Source organism: Mustela lutreola, chromosome 6 (assembly GCF_030435805.1).
Source record: "Mustela lutreola isolate mMusLut2 chromosome 6, mMusLut2.pri, whole genome shotgun sequence".
Taxonomy (NCBI): domain Eukaryota; kingdom Metazoa; phylum Chordata; class Mammalia; order Carnivora; family Mustelidae; genus Mustela; species Mustela lutreola.
This window is the reverse complement of record NC_081295.1, coordinates 71,626,267-71,639,472: the sequence shown is the minus strand read 5'-3', so window position 1 is coordinate 71,639,472 and position 13,206 is coordinate 71,626,267. Positions and strand designations below refer to the sequence as shown.

The window sequence follows — 13,206 nt, the reverse complement described above, 5'->3', positions numbered from 1 at the left end:
TCTAATTAGAAAAATAATAAAAAGTACCTAATTTTAATTCTTTCCCACTAGCCCCATGGACTTTGCACAGCCTGTATCCTTCAAAAATGCGGACATTGGTCGTTGTGCCCACCAGAAGCCCCGCGAGGAGGAGGAGGGGGCCGTTCCCGCTGAAATAGTGACACAGCCAGAGCCAGTGCCCACCCCCGCCTTCCCTATCCCCACCCCCACTGTGGCACATGTAAGTGTTTATATCCTATTGCTTTCTAATTCTAACCTGTATTTTTAGTTGTTTTCAGAGAGAAGATGATTCAGGATAGCTGGTATGGTCTACTTCTAGAATCAGAGGGAGGGTCACTGGTCTATGAAAACCTGTCCTCCTCACATCGTTCTTGGATTACTTTTATTTACATATTTGTTCTGCTTAAATTTCCCTCCCTATAAAATGGAATGTGTTTTCAGCTGAAAAGTTAGCATAGCACAGAAATGTCTACGTAATCAAAAACAAGAACCATGTGTAATATCAACGCATGGAGGCAGCCATATTGATTTTCAGTCCCTTTTATTCACATTTTAAATAGTAGATCTCATAGCATGTATATCATTTGGTATTCTGTTTTTTAAAACTGGCAATACATAATTAGATATCATACAAATGTGTGTGTCTGATTATGATGCTGACGGGCCATGTCCACAGAGCCAGAGAGGGTCTCACAGGACCAGCCAAGAGGGTCCTTGGCTTCTTGAAGGACAGAAATCAAACATGAGCCAGCAGGCAGTGAGAGCAGAGTTTATTGGAGATACAGAGAAAGCAGATATATTCGGAGCATCGGGGAGACTCAAAAAGGAAAGGAGTATGAGTCTCATTTGTTCAGGCGTGGGGGTTTTTTTACTGAGAATTGTGGTCCAATGTACATGTTCTGTCCTCTCAGGCATCCAGGAACTGGTTAGAACAAAGACAAAGGCCCAAGTGTTTCTCCTTGGAGCCAGCAGGCCCTGGCGTCAAGGTGTCTAGGCTGGTGATCTGCAATACAAAAATGATAGCTTTGTCTGGTCGTTCCCACCTGGTCCTTCCTTAAATGTTATCTGTTCTAAAGAAATGATTAACTCTTTGTCGCTTACAAGGAGGACACAGACTATTTGCATCCTGAGGCACACGCAGAGTGGTTGGGGTCACAGTTCTTAGCGAGAAGAGAGGAGCAAAGGAGCAGAAAGGAACAAAAAGCAGATTTTTATAGAATCCTTCAGTTTCCCTAACTCAAGGACGTCTGTGTCTGTGTGAGTGTGTGTATGTGTGACACACACAAAGAGACACACAGGTTATTTCATTGTATGGGAGGTCATCATTTCATTGATGAGAACATGGGTCCCTGAGTAGACAGTCTGGGTAGCAATGCCTGCACTCCAGTCTACCATGTGTATGAATTTGGGGAAGCTACTTCGCCAGTCTATTCCTCAATTTCCTCATCTGTGCAATATTAATAACATGTGAGTCTAAGAGTTAACATGAAGACTTAAAAATAATGTTGGTTAAATGCCTAGTATATAGAAAACATTTAATAAATGGCATAATTGCTATATAGTGATGATCATAATGACTGCTTCTAAGCGCTTACTATGTGCCAGCCACCGCCTAAACAATTGGCATTCAACATTATATGTAATTGTCATAATGGCTCTGGGAATGATACAACATCCCATCTTTAGTTGAGTTGATAAGAATTACCTGGCCTCAGTCACCCACCTACCCACACAGCCAGTAAACGGCAGGATGGGAATCCTAATGGATTTTCATCCATTAGGTCTAACTATACAGTCTGGCTTCATGTGACTGCACCGCTCTGTCTTTACAATTTATTCTATTTTTTCCTCATCATGGGCCATTTAGAGTGCTTCTAGAAAACATATTCTGGTAAGTGCCTCCCTATACCAAACTTTCTTGTTGTTTATGTTCTTAAAATAGATTCTTGGATGGATAATTATAAGACTAAATGATGAACATACCTAAGGTTCTTAAATCGTATATCTGAATTGCTTTTTCCAGCATTTCCATCAATTTACATTTTCTCCACCAATATATCCAAGGGGGTGGATCTCTCTATCTACTGAACGGCACATGCATCCTATGTATCATGCTTGCCAATGGGTGAGCAGAGCATGCTGTCTTGAGCAAAGAATTTGAAAACCCTTGAACATCTCATTTTCTTCCTTAGTTTCCATGATGGAACTGGTTGTTCTGTAGAGTAGTCTGTGCCTTGTCACTAGAAATATTTTGAGCTTATGGCTTCTCTAGCATTTCTTCCAGGATTTGAAAATAGTGAAGTCCTTACACTTTCAGTGAGCACGGCATAACATAAAGACTTGTCAAATCCCTATGTTGTCCACCTGAAACTAACATGACATTGTATGTCAATGATACTTCAATTAAGAAAGAAAAAAAATAGCAAAATATTTTCCCCCAGGGTAAATAGTCAATAATCTCGGCATTCTTCATGTGACCTAATTTCTTTTTTTTTTTTACATTTTTTTAAAGATTTTATTTATTTATTTGAGAGAGAGAGAGTGCAAGAGAGAGAGCACAAGTAGAGGGAGTGGTAGAGGGAGAAGGAGAAGCAGACTCCTTGCTGAGCCGGGAGCCTAGTGGGGGACTCAATCAGAGGACCCTGTGATCATGACCTGAGCTGAAGGCAAACACTTAACCAACTGAGCCATCCAGGAACACAATATTTTATTTTATTTTTAAAAAGATTTTATTTATTTGAGAAAGAGAGACAGAGAGAGCATGGGTGGGAGGGTAGGAGCAGAGGGAGATGGAGAACTAGACTTCCCCCTTGAGCAGGGAGCCCAACATGGGGCTCGATCCTAGGATGCTGAGATCATGCCCTGAGCTGAAGGCAGATGCTTAACTGACTGAGCCACCCAGGCACCCCCTCATGTGACCTGACTTCTAATTCCCATATGTGCACTGATCAATATTCTTAAGTTTGAAATATATCTTTCAAAATGCGGCACCTAGAATAGACTATATTCTTCAAAGTGCCCAGTTCAGGGGACAGCAATACCTCTCGTTCCATTCGTCTGTCCTCATACTTTATACCTGAAAATACTTCAATGTTGTTTTTTTTTTTTAAGATTTTATTTATTTATTTGACAGGCAGAAATCTCAAGTAGGCAGAGAGGCAGGCAGAGAGAGAGTGGGGGAAGCAAGCTCCCCGCTGAACCAGAGAGCCTGATGTGGGGCTTGATCCCAGGACCTTGAGATGATGACATGAGCTGAAGGCAGAGGCTTAACACACTGAGCCACCCAGGCACCCCTACTTCAATGTTTTAAACTGATGGATCCCGCTATTAGCTCATCATCAGGTCCCCTATTCAGTCAACCACAATCTTGGGGGCCTTTAAACCACTCGAACTTCTCTCGAGTCAGGTGTCTAAGCCAGACCATCTTGCCTTGGTCCAGTTAATTGGTGGAGAAGCCTGCGGATCCCCGGTGATCACCTTTCTTTTCTAAGGGCCCACACAAACTTTGTTTTATAGGGAATCTCAAGCATATCTATCTCTCCGTGGTTTCTCAAGATCACATCTTTTCCCTTTTTCTGAAAATAAAGATACTTTCCCATCTGGGACTGGAGATTTTACTCATTTAAGTTTTCCTGTAACCTTCTGTTCTAATTCCAATTTCCATTTTCTCTCAGCAGTGTATGTTTTAACTTCTCCGAAACAGAGCATGCACTTAGACAAGACAAAAGCAAAAGAGAAATGGAGTGACGGTCCTGAGGGCTCGTGTACAAAGACTCAGAGAACATCAGGGCTAGGAGAGAATTGAAGATTCTGACTCTTAATTTACACATGGGAAAACAAAGCCCTAGAACATACCTCATGGGCTGTGATCACACACATTTTTGATAGTTGGCACAAAAACCCAGGTATCTAAATTCCAACAGCTATCTCCCCTTCTCTTGCACATTATAGTTATTTATGCCATGTGGTTATAATTACATTTCTTAGAATTTCCATCCCTATTGAGTTACATTTTTATAGTTTCAGATTCTGGAACTATACATATCTTTTAATTTGATTCCTTTCTCTTATTTTAGTTCTTTGTGTGGAGAGAAGTGTCTGCTTTTTAAAGGTGACTAAAAGTTAGAGGTTTGACAATTTATAACAAATAATCTTTTAAGAGCCTCCTAAATGAAAAAATGAATACGATATCATCATTGCTAGCAAGGGAGAGATGGAGAAGCAGATCTGAGGAATCAGACATTAATGTAAATGACAGAGTGAGCAAGTATGTGTGGAGGTCAGTCAGGAAAAGTGTGGAGTGTGGGTTACAAACTCACCCCACTAGCTTTCGAGATTGAAAATTGGAAACATGGCAGGGTGTCCCCTTAAACTCTATTCAAACAACATGATTAGTGGTACCTAGAAGTGTAAAAACAGGTCTATAAGATGCAAAATTTAATATGTCATCACAGTCTTGTACATAAAATCTTTCCGTTTAAACAATACAAAATGATGATGACATACGACATTACGTGACATGGAGAAAACAGGATATAAAACCATACACAATGCATAATCACATCTACATCAATAGATAGAAAAACGCATTAAAAAACCCTTGCAAGAAATATATCAGATGCTAGCAGCAGATGGAGTATGGACTAGAGATGATTCTCATCATCTAAAAAAAATTCTTACATGTATTTTGTTTTCGTAACTTTTTAAAAAAGATAAATGGAAAGGCTTTCAACCTTTATTCCTCTGCAGCATCCCATTGGATAGCTGATTTCCCCTCTGAGCAAGTGCGATGTGGCGAATGGCCCCCCTCAACCCCTCCAAGTTGGGGACCACTAAGGACGCATACTGAGCCTTTACTCCAGTGATCTGAGAACTGCGCCTGCCAGCCTGCCCTACCCTAGCCCACCTACTTTTACGCAGTGGACTCTGACAGGTTACCTGTCCTCTCTAAATGTAAGATGACCCATTGAAAAGTAAGGAGGATGCTCTCTACCTGCAAGGATTATTCTGAGGGAATAAATGATACAAAGCACCCAGCACGTTGCATGGCTCACAGTAACACCCCATCATTCTTCTGCGGGACTAGTTAGCCTGTCACACTTTCAGTGGGAGAACAAATGCCAGGAAAAGAAGAGTGAGGATTCCATGTTTCAACCATTTCAGACTCCAGTAGGATATGGCTATTATATCTCAAGTGTCACATCATTTTCCATTCTCACCATCTTCTTCCTTTTTAAAAAAAAAAAAAAAAAAGATTTTATTTATTTATTTGACAGGCAGAGATCACATGTAGGCAGAGAGGCAGGCAGAGAGAGAGAGGAGGAGGAAGCAGGCTCCCCGTGGAGTAGAGAGCCCGATGCAGGGCTGGATCCCAGGACCCTGGTATCATGACCTGAGCCGAAGGCAGAGGCTTTAACCCACTGAGCCACCCAGATGCCCATTCTTCCCTTTTTAAAATCAGAATGTAGACTGTAAGAATGTAGTTAAGAACCCAAGCTTCCAAGTTAATCCCAGACATAGGAACTATCCTCTCTTTGTTCTAGCAGAGCAGACAGGAACCATTCCCTATTCTCAGTTCCTTTCTTCTCCTTTACACCATCACATCCCTCCCCGCCAACGTCTTACACCATGAGCACAGCATTCGCTAGACCCCAGCGCCCTTTCAGAGTTCCCTGAGAAAGCCCCGCCCTGTGAAATGGACCATGTCAGCCCCATCATAATATATGCCAGAATGTCATTCATCAGACGACGTTGTATGTACCTTATCTCATTTGATAGTGTGGTAGCCCGTCTTTCCTTTATGCTTTCTCTTCTTCCTTGGCCCATTTAGAGCTGCATTAAATATGCCTACATATTGTATTTGTGGAGATTTCTCAGGGAGGATGGTGGGTGTGGTTAGAGAGGACTGTAGACGTCTACAGTCACCACCTGCAGATGTATATGGTGTTTAGACCAACTCTTTAGAGCCAGCATGGCCCATGCGGATGTATACGGTGAACTGGCTCTATTTTTTTTACTTGATGCTCATTGGAAAGTTGAATTTTGAACCTTGATATCTGAAATGTGAACACTAAAAATAGCCATGAAGAGTTGTTGCTGTGAACGGCTTTGGAGAGTTGAGGGAAAGAAGCAGCAGAGAAGGAAAGAATAGACCAAACGAAAGCTATTTCTCTAACAGCTTTAATACTACAACTTTAAAAGCTAAGCACAGTCCATGCCAAAGGATGAATCAGTTGGATACTGATACGTATTTAAAGGGAAAACCCCTATTTTCCATACCACAAGAAATCTCTGTTCGGGTGTTCATGTGTAAGGATTACTGCAAATGCCCAATATTTACCAGAAGAGCTAGCATGCAGGGTGGTAACATAATTCACTTTCTCAATAAACAGCTTGAGCAGGGATTTTATATTTCAGAACATTAAAGTCAGTGCTGTAAAAAGTGTCTTCCACTTAGTATTCATCCATAAAAAGGAACATCACAAAGAAACCTCCAACATCTCAGATGTGATTTTAGTCCACATTTGTTAGAGGGATTACTGACTCGTGAAAGAAGAAAATGATGCAGTTTTTATGATCATTCATCACTCGTTGCTTTCAAGAACAAAGATGCCAGTTTTGATAAATGCAATTTAAATCCCTGTTCTCACCAATCTGAACTCAAGGAACGCTTGCCTACCAGCCACAGGCTACCCTGACGCCAGTAACTCACGTCCAAATATCAGCCAACAAACAGCAGTTGGAAATGACCACTGCTTTATTTTGACCTGACATGGAGTAACTGTGAGGTGAAAAAGTTTTCACTGTTATCCATTTGCCTACGTGCGGATTCCCTCTCCCACTATGTCACTGCTCTGATCAGCACGCGCGCACTGCCACCATCAGACTCCGCCTCCATCCCCCAGCACTTCCCATCTGCCTACAACTTGTCCTGGGACAAGCAACACACCATGTCCTCCAGATCACATTTTTCCCCTTATGCACTAGCAGTGCTTCAAAGAGTCACCACAAGGTGGCAAGATTGTAACGTCTTGAGATTGATGAGCCTGTGATTTTTTTTTTTTTATTGTTGTTTTAATACATTTCAAAGACAACTGTTTCCAAAATAATGCAGGTAAAGTATCACCTCCATAGAGATGATGCCTTCCCTCAAGCTCACATTAGCTTGAAGGAGGAATTTGTCTTGCAACCATCATTCTTTCTAAAATCTTCCTTGGAAGGGCACATGCTTGGCTCAGTTGGTTAAGCATCAGACTCTTGATTTTTGACTCAGCTGGTGATCTTGGGGTGGTGAGATTGAGGCATGCCCCCCCCCAAAAGACTCTTGTTTACCAGAGAGTCTGCTTGTCCCTCTCCCTCCCTGTGCTTGCACTCTCTTAAATAAACATATAAAATCTTTTTAAAAATTTAAAAAACAAAAATTTTCCTTGGAATTATCTCATTAGAAGACCCCTCTTCTTGGGGCGCCTGGGTGGCTCAGTGGGTTAAAGCCTCTGTCTTCGGCTCAGGTCATGATCTCAGGGTCCTGGGATCAAGCCCTGCATCTGGCTCTCTGCTCAGCAGGGAGCCTGCTTCCTCCTCCCTCTCTCTCTGCCTGCCTCTCTGCCTACTTGTGATCTCTGCCTGTCAAATAAATAAATAAAATCTTTAAAAAAAAAAAAAAAGAGAGAGAGAAGAAGAAGAAGACCCTCTTCTCATATCCCTCTTCCTTAGCTTGGATTTTGCTAAGAAGCAGATTGAAAAAATAAGATCACCTTATTCGTGTGCAAAGCACAGGGCACTTTCTGTTCCATCTTACAAATTCCCTTTAAGATATTAGAGGGGAGAAAAAGATGCTTGAGCAGCAGGAGGAGCAGCTGGACCTTGTGAGGGGCACTAGGGAGTAGGGGGGAAAGTAGCCCCAGGCAAACCACAGGGGTCTGTGTCCCAAGTCAGGCCTGGTTTCAGACTCACCCTGGGGAAAGTGAGGCAGAGCAGGCAAGATCCAGTCCTTTTTGTCTTTAACCAAGTGAGAGGAGAGGGCTACACCTGCACCAAAAACATGACCAGAAATGAGGCTGGGAAATGGTCTTCCCATTTAAATCCAAAAATGCATACGTACAAAATTCTCCTCTCCTAGCATTTCTCAGTCCTCTTCCAACTGCGTATTTTATGAAGGAAGGTGATAGATGATTTATTCAAGAAATATCCTTAATATTCATCCTATTGCAAATTGATAGAAAACCTCAATTTGGGTGTCCTTAACATACAATGGACTTAGCATATAGGATTTAAACTTCGAGGTTACTGAATAGAGTGACCCGTTTGTTACCACTCTCTTCCACAACACTGGACGGTCTGAGGACACTGTTTTTTTAGCCACCACTTCTACCTGCTGCTCAAGGTCTAATTGTTACAAAAATGAGGCTGGGGCCCCTCAGGGAGGTAGGCTTTTTCCTCAATTTCCAGTGGCCATGTTATGTAGTGCTTCTTAACCTCACAAAGTCTTTCCTCATCAAAGATTTTCCTAAAATAATGTAAGTAGAGTCGTCAGCCTCTTGAAGATCTGACAGGTTGTGACAGAAAACTGCTGATCGGCTCAGGACCTATGTTGGAAATCTCTGTCCAGCCCATCAGCAAGCAAGCTTCTCGTGGCGTTGGGGCCTCAGAGCCCAAAATACATAAAGACCAAAGTTCTCCATGACCTACAGCTACTGCCAATAAAATACCTAATCTCTGTAATTCCACCTGGATCATTAAAAATTCTATTAGAAAAGTTCTATTAATATTTATATGTAGTAACAAGACAGGTGACCACAACGTTTAACAATAACAACCTGCTGGTGGCTTTCTTTTCAGCCACATGTCATGGTTCCCTAATTCCTCAGCATCCACTGACCTTTCCAATTTCCCAGATTTCAGAGCTGACAGGTTAGAGATGTTTTAGCCAAATTTTGCTCCGGAGGGACTCACAGCAGGGAGGATTCTCTTAGAGATTTCAGGCCACTAATGTGGGTGCCAGGAAATAGGGTAAGAGGCTGATAAATGATCCCAATTCTATTAATGACATCATTGCCAGCTGAGACATTAAGCTACCAAAGCCTTTCCATTTGGGCTCTTTTTACAGGCAGTGTAATAAGAAAGGGGCCACATGTTGATTCCAAGAGAGGCCATTCAGCTGTGTGAATAAATAGCATTTTCCTGATCTACCCACTGGGTTTTTGCATATCCGTGTGAATTTCTACCACAGTCTGCTCTTTATAACTGACCATCTCCTGGGGAAGCAAGAAGGGAAATACTTCCATGAAGACCAATTTTATAGCATTTCAAACACTTAAAGCCTTTTACCTGCTGTGGCAGAGTGCTCCGTCTGACTAAGCTCCAGAGAAAAGAGAGCAAGGCCTTTCCTCATCAAGTAAGAATGTCCTGTGCACTGATGATTCATCTCATCTTCTATTTGAGAACATTCTGCATCAAAAGCCTGCCTTGGGCGATTTGGGAACCTCTGCTGAGTCAGCGCTCACTGGGGCACTGGCCCATTCTGAGCTATTAAGTGCAGATCTTAAAAACAGATGTGTTGTTTGAGAGTATGCAGGTTATTTATTTTCTCATGTATGGCGTGTTCTCAAAGCCTGCAGAAGCAGCCTGTACTTCAAGTGCTTTTGTGAAAACAGAAAACAGAGGAAGGAATTACAACTTCAGTCATTTGAGGAGCCTTGATTATCTACTGAGCTAAGGGTAATGCTGGCCAAAGACAGTCCAAACAACCAGGACTGGCTATGTCATTTGCAGGGCCGGGAGCAAAATGAAAATACAGGGCCCCTTTTTCAAAAAAGTATTAAGAAACTCAAGATGGTGACAGCAGAGCATTAAACCAAGTAAGCCAGCCCTGCGCCAAACTCTCCCTCCTAAGAACCCCAGGAAGTGGATCTTTGAACAGTGACAGTTCAAATGGTATATGGTAGGTTACATTAAAAATGTACTGGGTTGCCTAGCAACTGGCTCAGGGCCCGAACGGCCTGACTTGCAAGTTTAGATACACCATCTTGAAAGTCTAAATTCATGGAAGCCTTCTAGTAGAGTGATAATTTTCGAGAAAAAGTAATACAGTGGGAGAGAGAAATGGGGAGGGCCAGAAGGAGCACATTTTTCTCCTCTTCTAATTTGGTGGCTAGTTTGTCATTTTCCCCATCCCATCTTCGAAGAGTATAACTCTTCGTAAGTAAAGTAAACCTGAAAAAGAAATTCCAGTTTTTTTCATAAACATCAACAGTTTTTTTTTTTTTTTTTTTCCCTTAGAGGGTAATGAAAACATGAACTGTTTCATAAATATTTTGGGGCACATTGATTTGGCAAGTCAAGGGCGCAGTATAAGAAGATGGATTCCCACTCACTGAACATTTCACAGGAACTGCCTACTATGTAGTAAAGTACCGAGATATGTAAGAGACCAGTTTTCCTCTTAAGGAGCTTCAGTAAGATTACACAAGAACATTAAGCGAAAATAGAAGAAACACTTAGATAACAGGATTAAATTTTTAAAGAGCGGAGTCCATAATCTCCTCTTTCTCTCCTGGGTAATTTTGCAGGGTCCTTGTGGAACAGAATCAGAACCAGCTCTTTTGATAGGGAGCAAGCAGTTTGGGCTTTCAAGAAATAGCCACATTGCAATTGCCTTTGATGACACCAAAGTTAAAAATCGGTATGTATTCTTCCGAGATATTGGGAAAGAACTGATAAACGCAAGGACTGAGAATATGCGCTGATTCAAGTTTTAATCAACTATGCATTTTCATTAACGTGGTAAGCCTTTTAATTCACAGAGTACAGTAGAGAATCCAATTCTATTGGCCTGAGCCCAAGGAGCTCGGTTTTGGAAATCAGCAGAAAAAGTGGATTTGGAAATCACCTGGAAAGTCCTCCTCTCAGAGAATGTTTTACTGGCCTTTATGAAAATTCACCCACGGAGGCAACTTAATCTCAGAATAAGAATGCTTTTGTTTCTCTGTTTCATTTTGCACGCTTTCATTTCCCAGCCTCACAATCGAGTTTGAAGTGCGAACTGAAGCTGAATCTGGCCTGCTTTTTTATATGGCTCGGATCAATCACGCGGATTTTGCTACCGTTCAGCTGAGAAATGGATTTCCCTATTTCAGTTATGACTTGGGAAGTGGGGACACCAACACCATGATCCCCACCAAAATCAACGACGGTCAGTGGCACAAGGTAATAATAGCCCATGGGAGGTCAGCAGTGTCCCCTGAGGGGGAAGCTGGGTGGCATCCTTTGGCATTCCCCTGGTGCAGATACAATTTTGCCAGGGCCGATCCTGACTCCGATGCTACTCTTATGCTGCTGAGGCTAAAAATAAAGCTGGTGCACAGACAACAGCCCAACCTTGGGAAGTGTAATCGGACCTGGACAGGTTTATGTTCAGTCACTCACAGGCTTCATCATGGTACCACAAGATGCCATTATTGCTATACAGCTGTGGTTCCCAAACATCTGTCCCTCTCCACCGCAGCACACACCCCCACCCCCACCCCACCCCACCCCGCCCCGACCAGGTCGTTGAAGACATTTTTGCTACTCTCAGTGAGAAATGGGAGACGATGGAGCATGTTAATCTTAAAGCTCTATGTCTTCCATGTAAAGGAGTAATATTTACTCCGAGATTACATTTTCTTCCTTTTGAGGTGCTAAAATTGCCTCTCTTTTGTGAAATAATATTTGACAAACTTAAAAGCTGGTAAACAAAAATGGGCACTAATACTTGGGTTCCCCTCCCCCATCATACCCCATACTGGTCTGTGAAAACCAAGAGTCTGAAAATCTGCTGGATCAGGTTTAAAGGGCTCTAGGGCTGCATTTCCACCAATAGCCATTTGGAACAACTTTTGAAACACTGGCCTTACACCCAGAAACTGGTACTATTATGGGCACAGAAGGCTCATCTGCCAGCTTACTGTCCTCTTTGGCATGAATGCAAATAGATAATATACTGCCTGATGAAAACGAAAACTCAGAATTTCTTTCTGCACCTGTGATCGCCTATTCAGTAAAGCTTCCCTCGGCAGACCAATGAAATGTTTAATTTTGAGAGTTTGATATTATTAGGTGGTGGATTTTATATATTAACATACTGTGCCTTGGCATATCCTATAGAAAGGCAGAGAACCTGAAAAAATACAATAAAAATGGAAAGTCAATCAACTTGTTATCATGGAAATAAGAAACGGAATCTTCCTGTTTGTCTGGGAACTTATAAGTGGCAAATACAGATCTTCATGAAGGAGCTCTCATTAAGGCTCATTCTCCTCTCTGGCTAATAGAATAAACAGGACACTTGAAAAACTGACATATTGTTGGTCCACAATGCCTGTGGGATTAAGAAAGGAGGGATTCATTTTTGAAGATTTGTTTTTTTTTTTTTTTTTTTTTTTTTTTTTTTTTTTTTTTTTTTTTTTTAATTTTTTATAAACATATATTTTTTATATACATATATTTTTATCCCCAGGTCTGTGAATCACCAGGTTTACACACTTCACAGCACTCACCAAATCACATACCCTCCCCAATGTCCATAATCCCACCCCCTTCTCCCCAACCCCCTCCCCCCGGCAACCCTCAGTTTGTTTTGTGAGATTAAGAGTCACTTATGGTTTGTCTCCCTCCCAATCCCATCTTGTTTCATTTATTCTTCTACCCACTTAAGCCTCCATGTTGCATCACCACTTCCTCATATCAGGGAGATCATATGATAGTTGTCTTTCTCTGCTTGACTTATTTCGCTAAGCATGATACGCTCTAGTTCCATCCATGCAGCCATCAAAAGAAATGAAATCTTGCCATTTGAAGATTTGTTTTTTAACAATTGCTTCCCAAACCAGAATAGGTAAATGTAAAATGAGGTCTTAATTATTCTAAGCCTGATGTAGATTCATTTTAAACCATTGTTGTACTCCAGCATTAGACTGGGTCACCCGTTCCTTTCCCTAAACTCAGATTCAAGTTTTTTTTTTTTTTTTTACACCCAAGCCAGTCTTGACAGCCCCGATTTTGCCCTGCACCCAAAGAGAATTCACCCCACTACTGAAATTTCAGCATCAGGGAGCTGGCCATCTTCCTCCCTCCCTTTGTACTGATTGAGACTGCTGTGGAAACGGCTGTGCAGCCTTGATGTACTCCTTCCATTCTGAGGGAGAAGTGCCTATTAAGGCAGAGGGA

The 13,206-nt window shown here is 41.9% G+C and overlaps 2 protein-coding genes across 6 annotated transcripts in view; one reads left to right on the top strand and one right to left on the bottom strand.

Moving 5' to 3' along the window:
• LAMA2 (laminin subunit alpha 2) overlaps positions 1 to 13,206 on the top strand; it is a 645,363-nt gene that overhangs the window by 611,211 nt on the left and 20,946 nt on the right. For both annotated transcript variants that reach the window (XM_059177585.1, XM_059177583.1), the window contains 3 exons: positions 52 to 220; positions 10,569 to 10,681; positions 11,016 to 11,205. In XM_059177585.1, coding sequence (XP_059033568.1) covers positions 52 to 220; positions 10,569 to 10,681; positions 11,016 to 11,205 — 472 coding nt within the window. The remainder of the gene's footprint in view (positions 1 to 51; positions 221 to 10,568; positions 10,682 to 11,015; positions 11,206 to 13,206) is intronic.
• ARHGAP18 (Rho GTPase activating protein 18) overlaps positions 525 to 13,206 on the bottom strand; it is a 295,486-nt gene continuing 282,804 nt past the window's right edge. For 3 of the 4 annotated variants that reach the window (XR_009354648.1, XR_009354647.1, XR_009354649.1), the window contains one exon: positions 525 to 5,229. The gene's annotated coding sequence lies outside the window, so the exon portion shown is untranslated. The remainder of the gene's footprint in view (positions 5,230 to 13,206) is intronic. The other variant, XR_009354650.1, reaches the window with a different exon arrangement.